Source organism: Vidua chalybeata, chromosome 17 (genome assembly GCF_026979565.1).
Source record: "Vidua chalybeata isolate OUT-0048 chromosome 17, bVidCha1 merged haplotype, whole genome shotgun sequence".
NCBI classification, from domain to species: domain Eukaryota; kingdom Metazoa; phylum Chordata; class Aves; order Passeriformes; family Viduidae; genus Vidua; species Vidua chalybeata.
The window spans coordinates 9,554,364-9,582,215 of record NC_071546.1 but is presented as its reverse complement, the minus strand read 5'-3'; the positions used below and the strand labels follow the sequence as shown (position 1 = coordinate 9,582,215).

At 42.0% G+C, this 27,852-nt stretch overlaps 2 protein-coding genes across 9 annotated transcripts in view; one reads left to right on the top strand and one right to left on the bottom strand.

Annotated features, from left to right (window-relative positions):
* DIDO1 (death inducer-obliterator 1) overlaps positions 1-19,100 on the bottom strand; it is a 52,487-nt gene extending 33,387 nt beyond the window's left edge. For 2 of the 6 annotated variants that reach the window (XM_053958711.1, XM_053958712.1), the window contains exons 1-3: positions 18,601-19,096; positions 16,824-16,936; positions 1,581-1,770 (exon numbers count right to left, since the gene is read on the bottom strand). In XM_053958711.1, coding sequence (XP_053814686.1) covers positions 1,581-1,665 — 85 coding nt within the window. In that variant the 5' untranslated portion in view covers positions 1,666-1,770; positions 16,824-16,936; positions 18,601-19,096. Of the gene's footprint in view, positions 1-1,580; positions 1,771-9,134; positions 9,277-14,135; positions 14,235-16,823; positions 16,957-18,600 lie in introns of those variants that run through there. The other 4 variants (XM_053958707.1, XM_053958706.1, XM_053958709.1 and 1 more) reach the window with 4 other exon arrangements.
* Positions 19,101-19,211: 111 nt separating this feature from the next.
* Positions 19,212-26,654, top strand: GID8 (GID complex subunit 8 homolog). Of its 3 annotated transcripts, none has more exons than XM_053958728.1 (5): positions 19,212-19,293; positions 20,469-20,598; positions 21,756-21,952; positions 22,452-22,649; positions 22,988-26,654. In XM_053958728.1, exons 2-5 carry the CDS (start codon positions 20,481-20,483, stop codon positions 23,159-23,161), a joined length of 687 nt encoding a protein of 228 aa, XP_053814703.1. In that variant the 5' UTR covers positions 19,212-19,293; positions 20,469-20,480; the 3' UTR covers positions 23,162-26,654. The 3 variants fall into 3 exon arrangements, with proteins under 3 accessions (XP_053814703.1, XP_053814702.1, XP_053814704.1); XM_053958727.1 differs by lacking the exon at positions 19,212-19,293 and adding an exon at positions 19,648-19,827; XM_053958729.1 differs by lacking the exon at positions 19,212-19,293 and adding an exon at positions 19,834-19,989.
* Positions 26,655-27,852: the final 1,198 nt, after the last annotated feature.

Sequence of the window (27,852 nt, the reverse complement as noted above, 5' to 3'; positions counted from 1 at the left end):
GTAAATATTCTGATTTCAGTATTAATTGTAACAAGCACTTATATTTCAAGCCACAAATCTTCTGTCAAAGTACTAAGTTAAGCATGTGGGTTTGGATACTGCACTGACATATTTTATTGAGTAGCTGTAGGATTTCTGATCTTTTCTGGTATTTGTCAAAAAAAAAAAAAAAAAAAAAAAAAAAAAAAAAAAAAAAACCAAACAAACAAAAAAAAAAAAAAAAACTCCTCCATGGTATGAATCTACTCCCTGGGGTTTGCCTGGGCAAAAACTTATACAGCAGTTCCACTCACTTCTGTGTAGAATGAAATGTAAGAAAAGCTGGTCCTTGACATGGTTATTTACAGAAATGTTTTCAGCCTATGTGATCTACCAGAACGACCCAAAAACAAAACCCGATTCAGCAAAGAACCTTCAACTGGCACAGACTCAGCCACGAAAAAAAGAAAATCTGTGCTGACAACCAGATCTGTTTTCTCAAAAGTCTTTCCCAGCTTACTGGAAGACTTATTTGAGAAGCCAGAAGCAAATGACAGAAATAAATATAGGATCTATATTTTGATGAATTCGAGAATAAACTGGTTTGAACAGGTATTAAAGTTAATATATTTCCAATGAGCTGCATGCCCTGGAACTGCTCCTAAGGAGACAGACACTGCTCTGCAGCCACTGCAGTGACACTGCTCCCAGGGAACTGGAACGTGCAGTAGTAACTGCACCTCAAAGAGCAGGCTAAATAGAAAGTTATTTGAAAACAAAGGACACACCCCAACTCTGCCCAAGGATGTTTCTGGTATGTGTAACCCTGGCTGAGGAATTGCAAAGGTAAACCAAAAGGGAACATGAGCAGAATTCCTAGATAACAGCACTGAAGAATCAGATGCTTTGAACAGCTGTACATAACACAGCTACAAGTTTTCAGAGACATCCTTCAGCAAGCTTTTCCCAGTTTTCCATTGCTCCCTGGGAATAAATACCTCCTTATTTCATATACTGCATCATTTCCATTATTGGACTGTCTTAACACAATCCCTCCTCTGCAAATCCTCTGCTTTCAGTGTTACATTTAACACTGCTGGAACAGAAACGTTAAGGGGCAATGCTATGGAAACATAAAAATCTATGCAGATACATTGAAAAAATTAGCACTTCAGTTGTAACTGTGAATACTATAAATGTCAGTGGAAAAGCAGCAGACGTCAGAACATTAATTTAAATAGCAACTGATTACTTTAACATTACAGACAGAATAAGAAGTGAAATTTAAGCTGGCAGTACACAGGCAAAGAGCTCAAACTGTCTCAATCCAATATGAAATTCCTTTAACTGCCCCCATTAAAAAAAAAACCACTAATGATAAATTTTTAACTTTTTTTAGTGGCACTAAAATTATATTTGTACCAAAATTGTCACAATATAATTAAGGGAGCAAGTCAAAACAGTTAAAAGTTTACATCTTTGTTTACTCTGGAACATGAAGAAATGTTCAAACCTAGAAGTAGAGGTTACCCAAATTCTGAGATACAAATTTTTCAGCTAAAATGTAAATAACTAAGAAGGCTCTCCAATGTCCTCTGTACCTGACACGGCATCAGAGGCTCGAATGGTTTCTCCTTGAAGAGCTGAGCCAGAGGAGGGCAGCACAGGATCAGAGTCATTCAGCATCCTCCAGCCAGGACATGCTGAATTTCCTGCCTCAGAAGTGCCACACTGAATCTCCGAGTTGTCAGCGGGTCCAAATGTTATCAATCCTCTTTTTCCTGCTGGCTCCTAGAAAAAACAAAGGGACAAAATAAGGCATCGATATAATTATTAGCTTCTCTTACTCTTGTTTAAATTTGAAATTCTTTTGCTTCTATTGCATTATAAAGCAAATTCCATTATTTTGTCTTCTTGACAGTTTTGCACTTTCAGAATACACTGAAACTGGAAAAAAAAAAGTCAAAATTAAGCAATATCACCTCCCCAGTTATCAACAGCTGAGACCTCTGAAAGAAATACATAATATTATTGCACTCTCATTAATTCATTTAGATGCAATTAAGATTTCCAGAACAGCAACAAAGCGGTAATGAAGAATTTAGTCCATGTGCAACATTTAAAAGCATTCTGGGAGTGGAATTTACTAAGTACAGACTGTCAAGAAAAATACAGAAATGCTTTTAAACTCCATTAGCATGGCCCAGCTTACAATAGGGCAGATTTACTGATTTATACAAAATTTCAATCCAGGAGAAACTGCAGCTTTGAATGCCTGAGTTTGATCATCAGTAGGCAATGCCTGCACTAACTCAAAGTGGCCTACCAGACTACAAGAGCACTGGAAAAGAATTTGGGAGGTAAAGGAGGGCCAGCTGGACAGGATGAACTGGACTATGACATCAATTAGTGAAGACAAAAGAACAAAACTGAACACAGACCCTGTGTGTCAGCACCCTGCAATTAAAGATGCTGGGGAACTGCCACAGCGGGTGTAGGACACAACTGAAACAATAATTCTCTAAAAGGAATAAAAATTGTTTATTAGTACTTCAGGTAAGGAAACAAAAATTTTTTAAAACCCTCACACATGCCAATATATAGTCTAACTTTGATTTTTAAGCAATACCTTTTTTTAATTTTTACATATCTCTGAAGCCCCAACTCCTAAAGCATCAGTGCTCTTCCAAAACCACTTTTTACTTCCTAAGTAATCATCATCTCTAGGTGTTCTCTGATGTCACTGACCCAAAAAATAAGGAATGGGAAAAAGACAAAACCCTCCCCAAATGCAATTTTCATCAGTGAATCACTTTATTTCATGAAATATAAATCTCAAGATTTGCATGACCGTGGCAGAGCAGAATTAGTGAAAACAATACTAACTGGAGCACAGAGCTAGACTCACATCAGTATTTCTTCTCCCCCCAACTCTGCCGTTTCTATAGGGGATTATAAACATTCTTTGCCTCAGCCAATCACTACCACTCCAACAACAGGAAGAAAAATTCAACAGCAAAAGAGAACAGAACACACTAATTATAAAGACCCCGGTGCTGTACCAGGTTGCACTGAATACCTGCTCTAACAGGTATTTTGCTCCACTGCCTGAATCAGGGATTATATCCAGGGACTCTGTCACTGAGTTTAAAGCACCCCCTTCCACAGTGTAGTTCTGAAGGAACCTTTCAATCTCCCTGTTCAGAATGACCAACTGATCACATATCATGCAATTTTTAAGTGATATGCCTAAAGGGAGAGGAAAGTCAGCTAATCACTTCATTTAACTCTGTATTAAACTATGAAACAAACTAAGCCTGTAGCATACACAAAAATACCTCCTGTTTGGGTATTCACCCTGAGGAAGGAACTGTCTGCAGGGCTGTGTTCACAGTGCTGCACCTGGGCATTCAAGTCCCTGTGTGCAACCTGCTCTTCAAATGGGGTTTGAGTCACCAAGTATCACCACAACATTCCAAACCCAGAACCAGCATCATCTCCTAGAAGACACAGCTGGTTGAACACAAAGTGCATTTTCCAGGGTCACTCACTGCCCACCCAGTGCCTCAGCTGCACAGGGCACAGGCTCCAGTTCTGATTTAACAGAGAACAGCTGTGATACCTGAAAACAATTGCTGTTACCTATATTATGGCCACTAGCTACGGGGAAGAAATTTTATGGAACTCTAATTTTAAAATAATTCCAAATTTGAGATATATAAATATGCAGTGCACTTAAACACTGAAGTTACAGATCACATATGTTTGCTGTAAAATGCCTGGTTGTTTCTTATTATTGTTTAGTATCTCCACTTTTTCCTTTCCCCTGTGGTTCAAAACATTTTTCATGAAAAAGAAGTTTCACACTTACTTTACATGCACCTGCTCTTGAAAAATTGAATCTTAATACAGACTAAACTTAATTGCCTAAAAGAAACTGAAAAATCAAGTGCTATCAAAGCACAAAAGGATGAAGCCTTAACTCACAACTATACTTTGTACTTCTAAGCAAATGTTCTACAAACTGCCTTAAAAATATTTACTACAACATATGGCAACTTTGGAATCTTCAAATACCTCTTTCTCTTCCAGATTCAGTGGGACTTTTTGTTCATTTTGTTCTGTTTGTTCTCAAGTTCAGTGTTCAACTCCAGCTGAGATACTGACAGAAATGTCAACAGAAGCAGAAAACTGGCAGTCTTGTTTTAAACAAGCTGAACATCCAGGATAATTTTACTTATTTCTCCTAACACAGTATATTAATCACATTTCTGAAATTGGAAGTTCCAGCTGGAAACTGAAAATTACTGTATTTCCCCTAGTAGACAATTCCTACCAGCATCATCCTGTCTTTCTATCTATGTTAGGTAACTATATCTAATATTCTGCAGAATGTTAGAAAAGATATTTTGTTCCTCTGAAAGAAAACTGAGGCAAGAACCTCTATAAAATGATGGGATAAAAAGGCAAACTAACATTAAGAAATATATATTCAAAAGGCCAGGTTCCTGCTGAGTTTCACAGCTTCTGTGAGAAGCAGTCTCCCGTGGGAAAATGTCTAAGGTTTTAAGATCAACTATAAATGAATTTAGAAATACAAAATAGGAGTTGCTGCAGTAGCATGGGCATTCCAGTGAAACAGAACAGTCACTTAACTGGAAGTGGAGCATAAAGCTGATGCTCAGTATCTCAAGAAAGAAGGTCCAGTCAAGGAAATATTTAGGTTTTTCCTCTCCCAGCAGTTTTCAGGTAAAATGTTTCAAATTTTCCAAAATAAGTTAGGCACTTAATTTCATCCTGGACTTAAACTCCAGAAGCAATGGAAGCGCAGAGGTATTGTAACCTAGAAAAATCACAGAATTGTCACAAGCTTTTAATTTCAATTTGGTCAACTATTCTCGAGCAGTAACAAACCCGAAATCACAGGGCTGCCACACTGCAAGAGAGCCCAGCACTCACATTCAGTAGCCCTGTGGATTCTCCAACTACTGCAAACCCTTGTGGTTTTCAATAAACAGACTGAAGACGTTCCAGAGCAGACTCAGCAGCCAATTTAATCACAAACTGAAGAGTCCCAAATTTCAAATCCTGCGACTTCAAGACCTCACAACACACATTAAAAATCTAATCTCCAACACACCTTCACTAATCAAATAAAAAACTCGCTTGTAATCTCCCTTTCACATTCAGACAAAACCTCACAGGAAGCCCACTCTTATCTACTGCCTTCCATTGAGAGCCAGCACTCAGCAATCACAGGTGAAAAAGGAGAGATTATCTCTGCCAGTTACCCAGAGCTGAGATATTCATGGCAGGATGGGCTGTGAAGACACCCGGATCTGCTGTTGCTGACTTCATTAAGCCTTTTATAGGATGCCCAAGATAACATCTTTATCTGAGGTGAAAGAACAAATTTGTTCAAGAACATCCATCTTTTTGTGTTTGTTTTTCTAGATAAAGAACAATTCAATAAATTATGACAAATATTCATTCAGATCGGGATTTCCACTTTTCTTTTTTCTCATTTCCCTGAAGAGGAAATAAAAGCTCTGACTGCATCAAGGTTTTATCTTTCCTGGAGTTGATTATTTTAACTGCATTAAGAATTCTCTGCTTCAGGTAACTGGGAAGACTTCACTCTAAAAAATGATCTCGAAAGGAAGCCTAATAATAAAACCTTTAACATTAACTAAATCCAGCCCAAAAAGTAACTTCATTTCTCGTTTATCTAAAGACTTGCATACAAAAAAGTCTGTCAATAGTCGGGATGAATTCTTCAGATTCATCTTACTGGGAATTTTACTCAGTGTTTGAGGAATATGTATGAAAGACCAGTGATCTTTATTCCCTCATTCTCATGTCTAGATAGAAAAATATGCAGCATCTTATTCCCTTATCTTGGATGTCAGCACCCTTCAGCACTCAGCCAATTTGCTGTAATCTGCACCAAAGCTGGTTCCTCATTAGGGATTACACCAGCCCCTTGCACAAATACTTTAATCCAAATGATTAATACCTGACACCTGTTCATTCTCTTTATCTGCTAATGCGTTGAGAACTCTACAGGAATGTCTGTGATTTTGAAAGATCACACCCACGTACTCACCCCTACACAAACACCCATGGAAAGCACATATACATAGACAACGTTTACATCTTTTAGATTTTTGAAGTCTTCATACTGAAACTCCCGTTATAGTTTTAGATACATTAAGGAAATGCAATGGCCATGTCCCAAGGACAGGATGGAAATCTCAACAATTAAAATTACCATTGTAAGGTTCTGAACATGAGGGTTGGTGAGAAGACAATTTCTTTGCATCTGCAAAGAAATTCAAAGCATGATTTTACCCCAGCTAGGTTTTCAAAGCAGGTATCATTCATCAGTGACCAATTTCATGTCCACATGCTAACAGAAATCCAGTCTGTCCCATAAGATACTAGCTTCAGTTAGAATGACTTGTACCTGGCTTTTAGTTGTATTTTTCTACATGTTTCTTCAGAATTTGCTTCATATGCAAAGTACTTGGCTGAAACAATGATATCCCAGTCATGTCTCTTAAACACCAAAGAAATCGTAGGATGTTACAAACAGGGCAGAAAACATCCTTTCCAGAATGACAAAACAGTTATTTCAGTCCCAATTTCCACTACCGTCTCATTTTATTCCCTGTAAAAGAGTTACTGGGTTTGGCCTATGATAGCCTCCTTTAAGTGTCAAAAATTCCTAATCAGCAAATATAATGACATGAGCAAAACCAAACAACTGTGGGAACTCATATAAGGATTTAATTTCTGATGCAAATAAATGTTGGCATGGCTCAGTCGATGCACTCCCAACTCAGAAGATTGATCCCATTGAAAATTATTCTGCCTCCCTTTTTGGCAAAGATGACAGCTGGGAAATCTGCACTTTCTGCTAAGCAGCAGCAAAATTAATCCCTTGCATCACCAAGCACTCCAAAAGCAGCCCTATGGATGCCAGTAGGGCATCACCTACTCTGTACAGGAACAAGCAGTTCCAGTGAGAGCAGGGACAAGCACAATTCAGTGACCCCCAAGAACAGCAGGAACAGGTTCTGCCCTGGCTCTGGAGATGCTCCCTCCACCTGCTCAGCCACGAAAGATGCAAGGACAGATACACTACTGGCATGGAAAGCAACAGAAAATCAGATTCCACAGTACAGTCTTTTATTTTCATGTAAAACATATCCACTGCTTGCTAACTTAAGTATCTTATGAAGGGAAACTTCTTCCAAACAGTTGTGAGCTGGACCTTGTGACAAAGAGAGGCAATGAGAGCTGAAGAGAGGTGACAGTCCTAAAGCTTAAGTCTGAATATTGTGAGATATGAAAACTGCGGCCCTAACTCCTCCCCTGCACTCCAAACAAGTTATTATATCACTGCTTGACTGCTATAGCCAAGCTGCAGCTCAAGGTCAAAAGTCCAGACATTCCTGGTAAACACAAGAATTTTATGCCAGAAGTTTACATTTGAAATATGTTAAAAATCAAGTTTGCATAAAATCACAGCATTTCAACACTTATAGTTAGACATAAAAGAATAAAACCAAAGAGAAATAACACTACAAAACCTGTAACACTTATCTCTAAGTGCTTTGCTGGCTATCATTAAACACATTAAACTAATTCAAGATTACAAACAAAGCCACCACCTCCTCTACCTACAATACTAACTTAAAAGTGGCAGTTCATTTCTTCCTATTCTCGAGTCAATGTATTACTCCCTTTTAAAAAAATTAGCAAGATTTTACATTTGCAAGATGCAGACTGAGCAGTAACACAGCCATGCTCCTCGGGAACAATCCGGCCTAATGTAAGAAACCTGTGCTCTTCTTAAATGCCGCAGGAAGCAGTAATTATTCCAGGCCAGTAGGAACAGTTCTTTACAGCCAAATTAAGACAAAATATGACCAAGGTCTAGTTTTAGTATCAGGATAGTATTTCAATCTCTGATGCACAGAGCATGGCAGGGTAATAATTTGTCAGGGATGGCACCATGGATACCTACAGTCCAGTCTCACACCACACCTCAGTCTACTCAGACCTGCTGCTTGTGCCTTCACCTCCGCATCTCCCATTACAGAGAGGTTCTACTCTTTGTAAAGCCTCCTTTTTCAGTGTTGGGGAGTATCCCATCGAGTTTCTGCCAAAAGTAATGGAAAAGAACTGACTGGCTTGGGAGACCAGGCTGTCCCAAGTAGAAATGGTTGAACCAGAGGATGAAGAATCTACACCCTTTGAAGGTGGTGGAAAGAAAGGGTGTTTATGGTACCAACACCAAAGGAGGGCAAAGCTCACTGAGGACACTTGAGTACACCAATGCAGTAAAATGACCAGAGAGAGCAGGTGAGCAAAAATTAATCCAGAGGTTTCTACACATCTGTTGAGATTCCCTTCCTCAATCTCCCCGAGGTTTTTTCAAGAAACCTTTGAAGGTACTGTAGGGGGATGAGGTGTAGTGATGTGGTGCCATGAATTATTCAGTAATGCCCATCCCTACCACCTCTCTACACCCAGGACACTCAGGACATTTCAGTGTAGCTTTGTGGGCTGCAGATTTTCTGCCATTTTATGTTTGGTACTGAAAAATTCTTTCAAATATTCATGGTATGAACACTCATCCTGCCTTGGTACAGAAAAGCCTATTAAATGCACATTCACATGACACCACATACCAACACACAGTGCTGATGACAATCAACTAATGAGATTTAAAATGTAAACAAACATTAACTACTTTTCTGAAATTTTCAAATATGCAGAAACAAGTTTTCAATCTCCTTCTAGATTTTTCCATCATGAAAAATGAGACTTAATACATTTATAAATTTCACAAGATCAATACTTTTCAAAAGCAGAAAATAATGAAGAGTTTAACTTTAAAATGCACTTTAGAACAAACCACTTTAACAGCTTATTTTTTAAAACACAAAGAAATGGATTAATTCCAAGAAGAAATAGCTTCCCTTAATAACAAGATAGACTCATTTGGTCTCTGTACTTGCAATAATAAAGACATTAATCTTTCCAAATTAAAATGTCTTTAGTCACACATTATAAAACCTCTCTGCTGTGTCTGAAACTGAAACATCTGCAGGCTTTCCATGGTTGATGTCAGGCTGCTCACTTACCTTACATAAGCCTCATAGGAAGGCCAGTGCCTCACAGGATGGAAACCTGTGCTCACACAGGTCAGCAGTCCTGCGTGTTTGCAGGGAATGTGGGACCACCTGGAAGTGAGGAATTTAATGTGTGTGCAGAGCAGCAGATTATCCCATTAGCAGCACACACAGACTGTGCCCAGCAGCAGATAGAGAGCAAAGACAACGAGGGACTCCACAGAACAACAGAACTGCACCAAGCAAAACCACAGAGCAGCTCCCTGGTTTATGCCAAGCAAAACACACACACACTGAAGTTTATTTTGATGTCTTTCAGGTTCAACCCCTCATACTTCAGATGCCAGCACACAGGACCCGAGCAGTCAAGGGAAGAAGGGATGGGTAGGTCATGCATAGAATGAGAATGGCACCAGGCATTACAGGCATTTTATTCTGGGCAAGTAGCAAAAAGAGCTTTTTTGAGCCAGATTGAGGTTCTCACAGTTAAATTCAGCTAAATAGCAATTTCTCATAGAAATACTCAAGGCACTTGAGCAGCCAGCCCATCAGATATCTGGCAAACACTAAGATTTAATTTAGGAACAGATCCTATCTGTACTACAGATGTTGCCTGTCACAATTGCACAAGTCAGGAACGTTAAGGGCTACAACCCTTAATCAACAGAGTTGTGCTGGCACAAGTGCCTCCCACTGCTGTAATTAGATCTGCAAAACTGTACTTTTACCTGTCTGTGCTGTTTGCAGGGTGGGGCACGTGAGCACCACCCTGTGCAGTGGGCTCTCAGTGCAGCTGCACACGGAACCTCTATCACAGGCTCCTCCAAGCAGAGAAGCAGCTCATCTGGGGGGGGGGGGGGGGAAGACTTGGAAAGCTCAATCAAATTCCTTGGGAGAAGTTACACTGGCAAAGAGATTCCAAGATAGGTGTGTAGGCAGGAGAAGCTTTGCCAGCTCAGCTCTGTGTCAGCAGCTGGGGACAGAACTGTGACAACAGCGCTGCCAAACTTCGGTAACCCCTACTAACACAAGGCACTTGCACGGTGCACATCCTGCAAGCTGTAAGCCCATAATTGTGTTTGGGAAACAAATTCATATTGACTGCAGTGCTTTTGGCATTTATGAAAACATTAATTTTAAGAGGGACGTATTACATACATGTCATTTTTATTTTCTAGTCAGAGCTCCATGGGTAGCCTAGGCAGATACTGACTTAGTAACAGACTGACATTTGGCATTTCACTACTCCTACAACACCTTCTAAAGCCTTTACTCACATTCTTCTGAGTAAGATAATCCCATACTCAACCTAAAAATGAAAATTTAGCCCCCAAAAAACTGAGGTTTTGGGTCAGGTTTACTTCTGCTTTGAGGGTCTGAAGAGCAAGAGCAAAAATCAGATAAACAGATTTTGCCCATTAAGGAAAGCTGGGAGCACAATCAAAGCAGTGTAGAGAGCTCTACTGGTTTGGATTTTTTTCTCTTTTATACAGATTAAGAATCAATAAACACAACTTTAGATGGTCAGATGGTTAGATTAAAAGCCCAAGCATGATCATCTCTTAACAAGAAACCTTCTTAAAGCCTCCAGCAAAAGCCAGTTTTACAAGTCATAGTTGAAAGTTTAGTCAACAGAAGTATCAATTACAAACACTGCTGGGGTATCAATCAATGCACAGGATCTTTAGCACTCCTTTTCCATCATCTTGAATGAAAATATTTTGCAAATACATATTATATATTGGCTTAATGTTCAATTTCTGCAACTGAACTCGATCTCTTTGGCAACTGTCCAGGAAACACTGCTTCGGGAGGCAATTCACACCCTCTGGCATTTCTCCACCGGGGCACCAGGGAAATTAGTTCTTTATCAGGGCCGTTAGGAACATTCAGCTGTTAAGTCCAACAGCTAAATCAGAGAATCTTTAACGTTTCACAATCCCACAGCTTGTTTATCTTTAAATAATCTATCATTTCTGATCCTACCAGTGCAGCTGTTGAAGAAAAAAAAAATCATGTGGTTATACAACTTTTTCCCTTATTTCATCTGTAAAAAGTGAGTTAAAATATAACCTCTGAAAGTAGCTATCATTTTTATTCTTATTTCATCAAAACAGCTTAATTATATGAAATAAACAGAAATGAACTTCGTCCAAATTTGGTGCAACACAGTAATTACAGCACACTGATTATGTTATTAAGGATGCAGTAAACACAGTTGAGTTTCCAGTTTTGGTTAGAATTTACTGGGAGAACACGCATAATGCCCATTTAATATGTGTGTTTGAGCTGCCTAACTGGAAATTTAAGCTTTATAACCTCACAGTCCATCAGTGCTCTTGAGACCACCATCAATAACACCTGTCAAATATCCGATTATTTCAGAAGCTGCCTTAGATAAAAACTTCCCAGCAGTGAACTGGGGAGCTGAGAACTCAGGCCTGACTGCACACACCAACAGGAACAAGCTCTTGCATAGACTGGGGAAACCTTGCTCCTATTAAAATCCTCTCCTTGTATCTCCTACCACTGCTCTACTACTTGTGGCACAAGAGACACAAGGCAGAAAGTGCACCAGAGAATAAAACTGGTGCAGAGACACCAGTTCTGTCAACTAAAGCCATCTAATGTCACTCTCTCCCAGCCCAGGCCCTGCTCCTACTTCCATCCGTTCGTTTTATAACTCTCAGCCCAACCCTTTTAATCCTTGCTCTTCCTCTTCCCACTAATACCTCCAGCTTAAAGTTTCAAGCTGTACAGAATTAAAATCCCACTGTCCTTACGTTACAACTATAAAGACAATTACTATCTTAAACCAGAAACAAATAACGTGATCAACTGCCAGAAAAATCTTAGCAGTAAAGCTGGATTAAGCAGAACAAATACTGGCTTTTGGGAGTCCACTAGACACTGAAAAAATATTTAATTTTATCTACTAACCTAGATTCTATTCTATTTGCATTGCTTTGAGGAATTTCAGGGTTTTCGTGTTGCTTTTTTAATTCAAAATCCATCTTTTAATTATATGAAAACACCCTCTGAATCATGTGTGAATAGACATTAGTTTATGTTATTATTTTATATTTCAACAGTTTTAAAAACTGCAGTTATTTTTGTACTGTACATATATTTGCAACATAGCAAAACCTTCATTTGCATACTAACAGAAAATACCCCTTAAAGAAACAACCCAAAAACTTTGCAAAAAAGTTTTTAAAATGCTGGTGTTGAAAATACAATTTATTTGATTTTCTAATCACTGGAGTCAAGCAGTCTCAATGGAGGCTGAAGGCCAACATGGGCCTTTAGTCTTTCACCCCAGAGCATTAAAACAACTTTATGCATGACATGTTTCTGGAACTGTCAAGGGAAAAAAAATTAAAGCCTAACTGAAGAGCTATTTTAAGCTGACTTCTATATTTATTCCTATAGAAAGCTCTAAATGTCAAGGAACGATAACAAGCGGCTGGCACACATGAAAGTGGAGCACAACCCAGAATATCTACTACAATTAACATAGGACATGGTACACTTGGACAGCAACTACACATCGTTTTTCACTGACCTAGCAAATTTTGTTTGGAGAAGTAGCACCAAGACAGCTAAAGCTAAACTAATTCGAATTACCCCTTAAAACTGAGGAAAATACACAAAAAAAGCATACAGTGGAAAAAGTTACCACAAAATAAAGCAAAATATAGTTTAATATTACCTGCCAAAGAATTTAGTTTAACACGACTATGATTACTAAGTATTCAGAAGAGCTCGTTCTGAAAAAAAGTGAACTCTATAATCCAGGGAAAAACCAAACAAACAAAAAACCCAGGGAATTTAGGAATGCTATATACACTCTTCTGAGTTAAATAAAAGGAATTGGCTTTTTTTTTTTTTTTTTTCTCTCCCTGAAGTTCCTGGAACGAAAATCCATGAAAGCCCATGCAAGAAAAAGAGCACATTACACTGCTTCAAAATTTTGGAGATAAAAACTGCAGGGCAAGCATAATACACATTCACTTTATAACACAGTGTGAGATGATAACATTCTTTCTAAGTTAAAAAGGACAAGCTAATATAGTAAGATTTTCATAACCACAAAACATAAGCCGTTGCTTGGAGGTATAAGCTATTTCACTGTATGAAATAAAATTTGGTCGCCACTAAATACTTTTTTTTTTTGCAAGCCAAACAAACAGCTCCTAATTATCGCCACCTCCAAGAGACAGCATTTAAATACATTAGTACCATTTAAGTACATTAGTGCCAAGAATAGGAAATCGGCAAGGAATTTATTAAATATTTAAAACCGACCCACAATTGCTACTGTCTAAATATTCGGGTTTTTTTCTCCCTACAAAATACTCAGCAGAACATGATTAAGTTCAACTCCTCGTGTTTAACTCACCAATAAGGAGATCCCCTCGTTTGCCCAGAGAAAATCAACACCTCTCCAAGGCAGGGAAGTTCCAGTCCCACCCGCCGCAGCCCCGGAACGATTTCGGTCGGGCTCGGTTGGGTTTTTGCGTCCCCAAGGGCGCTGCCCCGCCCCAGCCACCCCCGGCGCGGGCCCGGGGCCGGTGGTGCAGTCGGTGGTGCCGTCACGAAGCAGCTTCCCGGCGTCAGCTTGGCCATGACGGCGACGGGCTCCGAGCACACCCGGCCTCTCCTCTCCTTCCCCCCAAGATGGAGGAGCCGCCTTCAGCCCGCTCCGCCCGGGGAGCGGCCGTTCCGCTCCGGCCCCGCCGCGGCGTGAGCCAAAGGCTTCCTCCGGGGCCCCGCACGGAGCCGCCGCCTCCTCCGGACCGGGCCAGACGGTGCCGTGCCCGCGCCCCGCTGCTCCCCGGGGAACCCCCCCCCCACGCACACCCGAGCCACTCCGGCCGCCCGCCCGCCTCCATTTTATAGCGAGCCCAAAGGCGGCCGGGCCGCCTTTCCCGCGACCTGCCTGCCGCAGCCGCGGCCCCGCTCCCACTCTCCTCCCGTCCCGGTGCTCCCCCATCCGCCTCCCGCACTCACCGCGAGCAGGGAAGGGGAGCTCTCTCCGCGGCCGCCAAAGGTCTCAGCCGCGCCGCGCCGCCATTTCCTCCTCTCTCCGCGGCAGCGCCGGGCGGGGCCGCCCCGCCCCCGCCACCATCGACACCGAGATGGCGGCGGCGGGGCCAGAGCGCCGCCCTTGGCGCGCGCCTCCCGGAGGACCCGGCGGGCGCTGGGCGGGAGAGCGGCGGCCCCGCCCCGCCCCGCCCCTCGGCGCCCTCCGCGCCATGGCGGCCGCTCCGCTCCGCTCCCCACACGGGGCCCTCAGAGCCATGGCGGCTCCTCCTCACACGGCGCGGCGCCTGTGCACGTTCTGCGCTCACTCCCCGCACCCCTCGGGGCTCCCTCAGGCCCGCTCCCGTTTCTCCGCTCGCAAACCCGGGCTGGTCCCGGGAACGGCAGCTTTAGCCATGATTCGTGAGGGTGGACGGGCAGCGGAGGAACATGGCAGAGGAGCCAGGCTGCTGCTGCACAGCCACCTGCTCACAGCAGCTGTGCTCCCCACCTGTGCGCATTCCACTGGGACTTGGATGCTTTTTCTGTTCTACTCACACTGTTTGGCAAATAGCTGCTGTAATGCCTTCCTCTGACTCCCAAGTTCGGAGTGCTGAGAGTGGAATGTTCTCTGAATCTGCCCATCCAACACATGGCGCCTCCACAGGAAACATCCTTGGTCAATGATTAAGCTACTAGAAAACCACTGCAGGATCCAAGTTGCTACAAATAGCTACAGATAGTTAACTTCCATTTACGTGTGGAATTCCTTCTGTCGCTTTTTGGGACATTGGCACCCAGAAATATCTACTCCTGACACACACTGAGGGATCCCAAGGGGTGCAGAACACCCCAACACCATACAGAGACTCCTGTCCTGGGCACCTGAAGAGCCTTTAGACAGCTGGAGGTGCAAGGTTTGGCTCTTTGATTACCCTGATCCTGCACATTTTTCCTCTTGGGTTGGTAACACAGGTTTCAGGTGGATTCCAGATAGATACAGTGTTTACTGAGATTAAGGAATGAAAACAAAACAAAACAAAACAAAAAACTACCTAGAAATAATTCTACAGAATTACAAGATTCTGTCAAGTAATTTGATTACATCTTTTAGGAGTCTATTCATGACACTTCTGGTGGCAAAAGCTCAGGAAAATGTTGGAAAACCTGCTACTAGCATAGTGAGCCTCTTTCTCCAGCTGTAAAACTGGGCAATTTTAATACTTCACCCAGGAACACCAAGAGGTAAAAAGCCACAACAGATTCCTGTGCAAAAGTACAAAACACCACAATTACGGGCAAGCAGGAATTCAGGTTTTGTTCTGCAGCTACAGAGCTGCAATAAATGAAATCACATGGAGGGAAAATACCTTAGTGTTTGGTAGATCAATCTGCCCTGTGATTTATGCTCTGGGAAAAGCTAGTGATATGCTTTTAACGGACAAATTTAGCTCAAACCCAGGAATTACACACCAAGAGGGAACACACAAAACAAGGAATTCAACAGCAGCAGGGAATGGGGGATGCCTGCCACAAGGAATCCTGCAGTGAAAAAGTATTAAATTCCTCTTACACACATTTAGTAAGAGGCTTACACCACTTTAACATAGTGGTGATGCAATCTGCACCCCCAGAGCACACTACACTTTAAACCACAAAACCTCTACATCTTTGTGTTAAAGCCAGTCAGATGATCTACCTATGCTGACTAAACATGTGTCACCTTCATCAGCAGCATCTCAGTTCTTTCCCTGCCTTGTTGTCTTCCTAATTCTTTTCCTTTTACAGCCTAATTTCTTTTAACTTGAGAAATTTACTCCTGGATTACTGCTCTGAATCTACATCATCCTGGCAGCAAAGCAGGAGGAGCTTTTTTTGGTTATAATGTGAGGGGTTTTTTCACTTTAGGCCTTCTCTCCTGTAACATGCTTGTAATTTGTAACTGGTTTGAAATGAAAACTCTGCTGGGAAATCCTAGAAGGGATTAATAACCATCAATCAGCTTCTAAAATAATAAGTTTTAATATTAAATAAAATATAATAAGCACTAATAAGCACTTTTTCTCTCTCTCCTCAGACACCAGAGAAGCTTATGCTGAGATACCTACAAATCCCTCAGCACTAACTCTCCTTAAAACTTTTTTCCACTTTCTTCCAAAACCTTTTGGTGGTCAGTGCACTGACTTTCCTCTGCAGCTGACACCTCTTATTTATGCCTTCAGCTTCCCTAATTAATGTTTTGGTTTTTTATCTTTGGTTTTCTAAAATTGGCCTTGCTTATATTTGTTGTGTCTCACACAAGGGTTGTTACATGTCACCCATGAAACCTTGTGACAAGACATCACTGTTGTGTGGCACCAAGTTCCCAGATCTGGGATATCACTTCTCACCCACCTTCCCTTTAACCACTGTTTGAAGATGCACAATAGAAAAACAACACCTATTTTATGTTCATTCCTTCCCTCAGTTCTCTGTCACTGATTGCTCTGAGTGAGCCAATTGCAGCAGCCAGGAAAAACTGCAGATGAGAGATAACCCATGAAAAGAGCATGGATGAAAGCAAACGAGCAAGTCCTTTTCCCTCCTCAGTCTCTGGTGATTTTGTTGTATTTAACAGATAATTAATACATTTAAGTCAGAAGAGACTAATTTCTGTTGGCTGTGCTCCAAATTTACCTTTTTTCTTTTAGTGGAAAAAGGCCTCTGTCCTCAGAGCTCTGCACATCACAAAATAGACACATCAGGTGTCAAGGTAAGGCTTCTTCAGGATTCTTGATTCTCCAAGGCTCCTGGAGATTTTCCAAAAAGACTGGATGAGCACAGAGAAATACTTTAATGAGGGTTCATCATGTTCACATAAATAAAGTAACCTCCTTCTTTACCAGCTGATACAAACTTGCAGAATTTTCCCCCTCTCCAATTCCAGGTAAATACAAGCATTTTTGTGACTTCTCCTGGAATTAGTGACTTTGGTTTGGGATTCACTCTGCATGACTCCAAATATTAGCCATCAAAACACCTCTTTGAAATTAGGATTTAACAAATCCTAATTAATGCTAAAAATCTATGAACTGCACTTACAGTTATTATAGGTTTCTTTTAATATCAATTTTGTCATTTTGCCCCCCACAATCCAACTTCCATGTTACTACTGCCCTCATGACCGTACGATTCTTGTAGGACTGTGGCATATGGAAGCTGTATTTTGGGAGAATTTCCCAAGAGCAAAGTAGTTGTGCATTTTAATACAACTTGGGAGTCAAAGGAGTCAAACCTGCAAGGAGTCAAACCTGCAAGGTTTTCCCTGAGCAATAAAAGAAAGGTTTTTTTCCAACCTTTGAGAGAATTATGAAGGTTTTCAACAGAAGTCAGTGTTTGGTGCTAGGAAAAGAGAGAATGATGTAGGAAACCTTTTCCCCTGCATTGTTGCACAGCAGGGGATCTTCCTGGAGTATAAAATATGTATAATTTGTTACTCAATATACTGCTCAATTCCCCAAACATGCAGAATTTTCATTGCACTCAGAGCATTAGTAGGAAAAAAAAAAAAAAAAAAAAAAGAATGGATCAAGACTTCCATCCCTGGTGGCGTTCCAGGCCAGGCTGGACTGGGCTTGGAGCAGTGGAAGGTGTCCCTGCCCTCTATCAGTTTAGAGCTATTCTTTTTCCTAACACTGTGGCTCCTGATGAAATGTAGCTGGCCACGATATTCTGCATAGAATCAGGACTTAAGACTTTGTTCTTTGTGTGTCTCTTCCAACTCGGGATATTCTATTATCCTGATTATTTATTACACCATAGGCTTTCTCTGTTTCAACATAAGCACAACTGTAATGAAAGTGAATTTTGGAGCCTGGGCTTTATTGCAGTTACAAAATAAAGAGTGAAAAGTGTACAAATGTGTCCATATTCCCCATCTGTGTGAGTGAAATTACATTTTTCTGAGGTGTATCATTTGCAGCATTTCACACAGACAAGTGTACATTTTAAGCCTGTTCTCCCTTTAAATGTATAAATTGAGGTTTTGTTGCAAAATGTGGAATATGTAAAATTTTTCTGAAGGGAGGACGTTCTTTGAAGTTTTGGGGAAGTTAACAAAGTTTGGTAAGAAGGATGTACTAATGATAGTGGGCACAAAGAATGCAGAATTCATGGGCCACAAGGCCACCTGACAGAACTCCAAGATAACGAAGACACTAATAAAGCCAATTCAGCAATTGCTCTGAAATCAGCTCCAAGTGGGTTAAAGGTAATTAGGGCAGGGGCAGATCGTGACCACTGATGGATCCAAAACACAAGACTGAGCATGCGGATTAATCAACTTGTAGCCAATGAACACTAATTCATTTGCTAAAATGTAAAAATAGTAAGAAATTTTGATAGTTGGTGTGCTGGCTTGTGGAATTGCCACCCAGCACCAGTTTATGCGCAGAACTGTAAATAAATCAAATACCTCGACTCTGTGTGTGGATTGGCTTCTTGTTCACCTGTGCAAGAACCTATTTTGGCAACATCGTTTTCCTGCTTTTTTCTGCAGCGACCCACAAGCCCTGGCGTGGGCTCATCAACGCCTCAGCAGCCACTGCGCGTTTCGGCAGAGACCATCGATGCTCAGCCAGGACAGCTCCCAGCCCAGCCGATCAGCACACGAGGAAGCTGCGGGGGCTGCACAGGGGCACCGCAGGCTGTGCCCAGCCCGCTTCCCTGGCGGATGGCGGGGCCGCGGCTCCCACAGCCGCTCCCGACAACCGCTGCTCGCACCGACCCCGCGGTGACCGCGCACGAGCCGCCGCCGCCGCCGCCTCACACGGCGGTTCCTGCGCCCCTCGCGCCGAGCACGGTTCGGATCAGCCTCTGCTCCAGCTGCTCGCGGCGGGGCCGGCGCTCCGTGCCGTGAGCCGAGCGCGGAGCGGGCGCGCAGGGCAGGAGGAGGAGGCGGGCGCGTCGCTCAGGGCCCCGCGCCCGCCATGGCCGCCGCCGCCGCCTCCGCGCGGCCCCGGCTCCGCTCCGCGGTCGCGTGTTCTCGCCCGCTCCCCGCGCGCTGATTGGCCGCGAGCGCCGCTCTCGCGAGACCCGCGCGCCTGCGGCCCGGCGGAGGCGGCGGAGGCCCCGCGTTCGTGCGTCGGAGCGGCCCCGGGCGCGCGCGGTAAGATGGCGGCGGGGGGGCCGCGCCGGCCTCGGGGCACGGCGGGAGCGGGGCCCTCACCCTGACCCGGACCCGCCGGCCCGGCCGGCGCTCGCCCGCCGCGGCTACAGCGGCGGCGCCGGGCCTGTGGCGAGCGGGGCCCAAGCGCTCCCGTGGCCCAGCGCCCCTGTGGCCCGCGCAGAGCCGGGCCGGGCCGTGGCGGCGGGGGAAGCCGGGTCCCCGGCGAGCCGAGCCGAGCCGAACCGGGCCGCAGCATCAGCGCGGGGCGGTGGGGCCCCGTTCCCCCGCGCGGTTGCGGGCGGCGGAACGCGGGGCCGGGAGCGTTCGGGGCCCGGGCGGGTCGTGCTCCCGCTGTCGGAGTTGCCGGGTGCGGGGCGGCTTCGGCCGCGGGGCAGAGAAGGGAGAAGCTGTCGGAAGCGGCTGGCGATGAGGAGTCGCGCTGCCGCTCGTATTGTCTGACAGGGGTGGCGGTGCCTGTTGCTGTTCTGGCCGCCCGTCCTCCCCTTTCGCTGCCCCCGTGGTCGTGACTTGGAGGTAGAAATCACTAAATGCGGCTTTGGTAAAATGCTTTGCCTGCCAATCCGAACAGAAATATTGTCTAGAAAAATAGTGGAAATAACGTTTTAGTAGCGCTGACAGGAGAACTTTTGTGGGCAGCGAAGCTGAGCTGGTGTAAAGCTTTGAGTTGTACACTGGGTAAGATATCATGGACACTTTTATAGCTGTGCAATATAGGGAGCTGTCTGAAGTTTTGGTGAAGATTTAAAGCAGATATTGTTTACGTAGGCATTGCTATAAGTGTTTGTCACAGTCTTTCTGGCTGGCTGTCAAACTCTGATTCGCTGGTTTCTCACTGTGATGCTGCATGTCCTGGGTAAATTCTATACAAGATTTTTATGGAGTGGATTTAAGAGTAAGTAGAAAAAAATTGTATTTGAATTTTTTATTCTGAGGTTTCTGGAAGCAGCTTTAGAGCCTGGCAAATAGATATAGGAGAGTGCAGGAATGATGAGGAAAAAAATGCAAAACTCTGGTTTAAGATGAAAGGGTCAATTTTGGATTATTTATTTAAAAGAGCTCATAGAAAGCTCTAAAGATGGCAGTAACACAATTCTTACACACATTAAACTTATTTCTTATTGAATCATGTTAAACGAGGTGCTTTTCTTTTGTAGTTGGAGTCCAGGATGAGTTATGCAGAAAAACCTGATGAAATCACAAAAGATGAATGGATGGAAAAGCTTAATAACTTACATATCCAGAGAGCAGACATGAACCGCCTTATCATGAACTACCTTGTCACAGGTAAAAACAGCTGGCAGTGCCTGGAGGCTCTTCATGTGTGTCACATACTTGATCAGTTTAGGGTAGAATATGGAGCTGGATGGAGTGGAATTAAGGGCTGTGAGAACTTTGTCATTGCTGTTGGCTTCTCTTAGCAAAGCCCAACTGCTCTGGTGTCCTTTTAGCTGCAGACTGACAAAGAACCAGAGACTGAGCAGTTCTCATGGAATACAGATGACACTTATGAGCCTGAACTCTTCTGCTAAATGATAGAGAAAACAAAGTGTTTTCTGCAGTGCTGTAAACATGACCTGCTTCTCCGTGATGTCCTTTTTTGTGCCATTGAAACAGCTCAAGATAAGTTGCTGTTGTTAAATAACAGTCTGAAAGCTGCAAGAACAACTATCAGAAGCAAGTTTTTAACTGGGCAGAAAGATAAACTCTGAAAGGGCGCTGTTGTCAAAATAATTTGAGACCAGAATATTAACCCCTTCAGCACATGGCCTGGCTTTATTCTTGGAACAGCCCAAACCCCTCAGGAATTGTTGCTAGTAATTAGGTGCATGCCATCCCAGGAAGCTGTGCTAGGGCGGAGGCATTTGTATCCATCTACACCCCTGTTTACACTGAGCGTAGGTGAAGCCTCTGAGTTGAAGGAAGAGAATCTTAGTGGGTGGTGTAAATCAGTTTTGTGTCTGTGAACACACAACCTGGGATTTAAAAGAGCTGTTATAACCTTAAATACTATACAAGAAAGTAAGATTGTATCTTCTTGTCTATCTTCTCAGAAAAACTGCTGGATCTGTGTAAACAGATCTGGGGCTGGAGGGTGAAGCTGGAGGCTTCACCCACTTGAAAATGTGACTTTCACAATCTCATTTTGCAATAAGCATAGTACTTTAAGTATAAAACAGCCTTCCATGTTAAGAGGTATTGGACTACAAGTTGCTTCCCTGGAAAGTGAGCATACATGAGTTCAGAATGAATTAAGCATATACTCTGAGATGCCTATTGGATAAATGACTTTTTATATAGAGAAGAATTTTTCACAATTTTGGGTTAATCTTTAAACCCCCAAATTGCACAAGCAACACTCAAATACTTTCATTTAAGCTGGTAGGTTTTCTTCTAAAGTGTTTCATGCAATACATTCTATGGGTAAAATGTTCCTATTTCAGAGGGCTTTAAAGAAGCAGCAGAGAAATTTCGGATGGAGTCTGGAATTGAACCCAGCGTGGATTTAGAGACTCTGGATGAAAGAATAAAAATCCGTGAGATGATCTTGAAAGGGCAGATCCAGGAAGCCATTGCATTGATAAACAGCCTCCATCCAGAGCTGCTGGATACCAACAGATATCTCTACTTCCATTTGCAGGTGAGGACAGGTGGCAAACTTTTATCTTTGTCTTAGAGTTTGCTGAGAGAATGGGAAAAGTAGTAAAGAAATTAAGGTTATGTTGGGAGGTTTGTGACTGAACATGGATGCAATTGCGGGTGTTCTTGGCATTTTTTGGTAGCAGTGGGAAACTTTGTGGCATAGTGCAGGAACCACCATATACAGTTATTAACATGAAAACTTGTAACAGCAGCAGTGACCTGTGAGTTACCACTTCAGTTGCTGTTGGTCTGAATTCCTTTAGTAACCCATCTTCTCAAACCCTGTTACTCAAAAGCACCAAGTTCCCTTTTTCAGTAGATTTTGCAGCCAAGTTGCTGCTCCTTGTCTCACACATTGATAAGAATTGACCTCAAACTGTCAAATTACAGATTAGTTTTTGTCTCAAATTACACACCAGTGTCTGAATCTTCCAGGCTTGAAATAGTGGAGATTTGTTCATTTGTTGGGCTAATATTGCTGTGTCTTTCGTGTGTAGCAACAGCACTTGATTGAACTGATTCGGCAGCGTGAGACAGAGGCAGCTCTGGAATTTGCTCAGACCCAATTAGCAGAACAAGGGGAGGAGAGCAGGGAATGCCTGACAGAAATGGAGCGCACGCTGGCTCTGCTTGCCTTTGATAATCCCGAAGAATCACCATTTGGAGACTTGCTGAACATGATGCAGCGACAGAAGGTAGTCCTTCCTCAAAGGGAACTGATGTCTTTTATATGTATGTTATGAAAATAAAATCTAAATATTTTTGAAATGCTTAGAGAAAACTTATATAGTGATACACAAAAGAACAGAAGTGTTTATTGAGCAAGATTTTAAAAAATGGTGTTAATATATTCCAAATGTATTCAGCTGCTTGGCTCTCTTCCTTGCTTTCTTCAGGCTCATAGTCTGTGGAGCTTTGTGCTGGCCATTTCTGAGGAATTAGCACACTTGGTGTGATCTTCCCAGTGTCTGTGTGACTTTAGCAGTGTTAATTCTATGAAAACTGTCACTGAACTCTAGTTTTTCTTTTCCAGGTATGGAGTGAGGTTAATCAAGCTGTTCTAGACTATGAAAATCGTGAATCAACACCCAAGTTGGCAAAATTACTGAAACTACTACTGTGGGCTCAGAATGAGCTGGACCAGAAGAAAGTGAAATACCCCAAAATGACAGACCTCAGCAAGGGGACGATTGAAGAGCCCAAGTAAAATGTGTGCAGATGGACATCAAAAAATCTTAGTACTGCACAGTATACATTTATATCAGTCTGTGACTGAAATATTTTTACTACAGTACAGCACTCAATTCAGATTTTTCAATGAACATCTAATTTGAAGGGAGAAAAGTCCCTTTTAAATGCTGCAAAAACTGCATTGAAAGGCGCTGTATCTCTTTGGAAGTCTGACTTAGGCTATGCACTATAATACATTTTTAAAAAAACAATTAAACAGGACAGGAAAAATAGCATTTTTAAAAGTACAGAACTCAAGCTTTCTAATTGGCTGCTGATGTCTAGTTTAGTGGCCAGTGAGTTAATATGGAGTTATATTGGCAACTGTTCAGTTTAACTGTCTCCTGTTTGAAATGTGTATATAGAACAGTGAATATTTTCTACCTTTAAGTTATAGCCAGATATACATTCCCCTTAAAAGTAACTGGTCAAGTTTTCATCTATAAACTTTGCAGTAAGGTCAACTTTTTGCTTAGGAAATAGTGTACAAACTTGTAAATCATAATTTAAGGACTTTTGGTTTGGTTTGTTTTTTTTCTCCTTGTTTCTGACTTCTTGGTGCTTTATATGGTGAGAGCTATGTTCATAATGGATCAGTGACCCATCTTTTCAGGAGGAGTATTGATGGAAATAGGTTTTTTCCTAATATTCACAAATGACCAAAACGGCCCCAGAGGCATTTGAAAGGTTTTTTTTAACAGGGGCCTTTTCCCCCTCTATGTTGAATTTGCAGTGATTCCAGTTGGCTGCTACAGCTTTGAAGGCCACTGGATGTCTGGAAGCTGAAAGATTTGTGTTAGGAAATCAAGTGGTGGGGAGAGATGCTTGTTGAAGCCTCTGATGCATCATCTTGTGCAGGATCTGCCTTCATGCTTGCTGAATAAGAATTGTAGTTTTAGAGCTACTTGGGCTGTTTTTATGCCTTGAGCTAAGCAAAGCAGGGCTGTCTAAAACCAGAAATTTGCATTTTGTCACTTCTTCCATACCTTTCTGAAGAGATGCAGTTCATCCTCATCTGTATTTGTTTACTGACTGTCCTCACTCCAGTTAGAACTATAGTTGTAATGTGAAGTCCAGACTTTCAAGTCAACAAATTGTAATCTTCTGGGTATGGGATGTTCTGATCTTGCCAAATCTATCTCTAGATTTTTAGGTCTATAGATCAAGTTTTGCCAAGCACAGAGCAAGCTGATGAGTGAAACAGTTTAACATCATGAGACACTGGCAGTTGTCACACCAGTCCCATACTGTACATAATCTAGTCTTGTATGGTAGGTATTACCCTGTAGAATGAAACTTAGTTTTCACTTAATTTTACTGGAATACTTAATGCATTAAACTGTATAAAGCTTTGCAGATACACCTGGCTTAGGGGAACTAACAAAACCTGTTACTGATTGCATTACTGTGAACACTGTTTCCTTGTGTAGCTATTTTTGGGGGGGAAGCCATTGTTTGTTAAGCAGCTGTGAGAGATGCAGAGCACCAAGGTTAAGCGAGATGATGGATGTAACAAAGTCATTTGTTCCCATTTCTTACTGATTGTTCTGTTCTCCAGTTTGAGGCATTTGGGGTAGGGAGGTCTTCAAGTTTATATATAACAAACATGCTATCAGTAGCCCCCCAGCTACAGCAGCAGTCTGGCTTTCTTCACCCAGGCTGGTTATTCTAACACCAAACTTTTAACAGTTGTGGGTTTGGTTGTTTTGGGGTTTTTTTTTTAATTTTTTTTTCTTTTTGAAGTCGGTTAATGTCTGAAAACCATGTATAACTTTTAGTTTGTGAGAAACTGTATGGTTAATGTAACTTTGTTTAATAACAAACTGCAGAAACAAAACTGGAATAGCTCTAATTTCTTCATGTAGAACTGATCAGCTTTTCCTCTCTATTCTGACACTTGTGTTGTTGAATCTCCTGTAAAGCTTCTCCCGGGTGAAGTGGAAAGTGGTGCGGTTTTGTGGCATGATGAGCATTTTTCTCCATGAGAAATGCAGTATTACAGCCCTGGGTGAGAAGTTCACTGTCCTTCTAGAACGCTACCTTAATTCCATAGAGTATTTGGGCAATGATTGAGCATAGATTACTTGAATTTCCACTAGCTTGGTTTTTTTTTTTTCCATTAAAAAATAAACACGTTTTTAAGGGGTTTAATATAAAATTAGTCTAGAACTACTTCACTTTGTTTTTATGAACATGCCACATTGATAAGCAGCTTTAATCTGTAAAGTTTTTGGTAACTGCAAGAAGATACTCGAAAGCTATGCATTTTAGAGAAAGCATAAAGGTAGTGATATTGGTACTTCTAAGGATCTTTATATTAGTGTATATAAAATAGTTTGCATATACAAATATAATATATAATCTGTTTGAAATATTCTTGAATGGTAGGGGCTGTGAAACATATTATAATTTATGGAAATATTGTACACAGTAAACAGATGTCTCAGTACACAAATGAATTTTTGTCATATGCATGAGAAGTGTCTTATTTGGTGACTACTAATGAATGGGCTTTTGTTAACCCATTTTTGTTAGATAACCACTTTAACAAATACTATTAAATGCCACTTTGATCAGTTTGCTTTAGTGTAAAAATACATATTTTGTTCCAATGAATTTAGAATAATATGAAAATAACTTTTGTAAGAAGATTTTTCCAAACCCAACGTTGGCAGACAGATCTGGTCATTAGAGGTGGTGCACTTATCCTCCCCCAGGCCTTGCCTTTGATGAAAGCAAATAAGATTTTTTCATTCATGCTATGGATGTGGAGAAGCTGGATTGTAAAATATCCTGTCTTATACCTCTGCAGAAAGGCTGCATAGCAAGTGTGTTTTGATTAGGCTACAAATCTCCCTCCTTTTCCCAAAGCCATCACCTCCCTGTAACTGTCTTTGCTGTTCTCATGTTTTGTTTCTGCCTGTCAAATCTAAGCTGAGCTGTGGCTGCTTCTGTTGTACAAAGGAGGGATTTTGGAAGGGTGGGGGTTCACAGACTTTCCTGAAGATGAAGTTGTGGTGGTACTTTGAGAAATACTTACTGAACTGTTGAATTTTATATAGTTGGAAAAGCAGAGGTTGCTGCACCGAAACTTAACAGCAGAATTTTGAGTAAAGCATTTCCTCTCAAGACTTTTGAAGAGGCAAACGTACACCTTTAAGCCAGATGAAGTACCTGTCTCTAAGATGATTTCATTGAAACACTTTCAGCTTCTTCCTCCCACATTAAAAGAAAAATTGAAAAGAATTCTGCCTCCTTTCCACTCCTTGTAAATACAGGAAAAGCCACTACATTATTCCAGGGTGATTTTATTGTTTTTAATTTGTAATATTTATGCTTTGTATGCTTGAGTATAAGCTTAAAGGCATTACTTAAAAAAATCCTTGACTAGCTGAGTGTTGTTCGACTTATTTCAAACCACCTTTTGTCCAAGTGGGTTGCAAAGCTCATTAAATGGAGTTGGATCCCTGTGTGTTGTGTCTTCACGGGAAATGGGGCCGCTGCTGTCAGCCACGGCTGAGAGCATCCTTGAGAGCCAGAATAGAACAGGATATGGAGTCCTGTTTGCCCTAAAATCTGCCTTGAGGCTACAGGTTCTGACCTGCACTGTAGCTGTCTCTTCCCTCCAGAAGCGTCACCATGTCAGGAATTGTTTCTGCTCTGCTGACCTTAACAAAAAGGGACGAGGAGGCTTTGTAGCTTTTGTGTGAGATGATGTCCCCAGCCCTGCTCAGTGCTTGGTGTGCTCAGCTGAGCAGAGACAGAACACAGAGCTCATGAACAGCACCCTCAAATGGATTTGTACTTCTCCATGGGCACCTCGAGGTGCTACAAACTATTTTTATTCCTTTCTGCTCCCCTCCTGCCTTCACCTGATTAAGTTAAGCACCAAGTTGGTCAAACCACTGGTGGGCTGCATGTTGATTTCAGGCACTCAGACCAGGAAGCCCTAAGTGTTCTGTCACGCTCTTCATGAGGATTACATGATTCTAACACTATCCTGCTACCTTGTCTCACCTGGATGAGTTGCTGCATGAAAGTTGCTCTTCATTTACAAGCAGGCTCAATTCTTGGATAATTTGCTTTTTTTTTTTTTTTTTTTTTTTGTCTTTCCAGTGTATTGCTGCCTAGTAATTTTGCCAAGTTGGATTATTTAGCAGTAGAAACCCAGGTGTGTTCTTTATTGTGTGGCAAAGCAGCATTGAAACTGTGCTGGATTAGGGAGATTTCAAGCTGAATTTGCTGTCCTTTCAGGAGACAACAATTGTCCTTCATGGAATGTATGAGCCTATTGCTCCATTCATATCCTTTCAGGAATTGATCCTAATCTGTACTTAACTTTATAAAATCTTCAACTAATGCAACACTGTATGGGTAAACTACAGGGATAGTAAGTGTCAGGTCAAATATTAACCCAAGAATCTTTTCTTTGGTTTAATCTTTTGACAGATTAAGCTGAACACAAGAAAAATGAGAGGAGGTTGTGTACTTGTATAAGATTATTTTCTTTAGTCAGTACCTGTTCTCTGAGCTGATTCCATTTGTCATTTAATCAGCTTGGTAGGAGGTTTGCTTATAGAAAATCATACAGCAGTAAAAGGAATGATGTCTGTGTATTTACTCTTTAGATTTATTTATGTGAATGTGATGGATGTTGCACTCAAACAT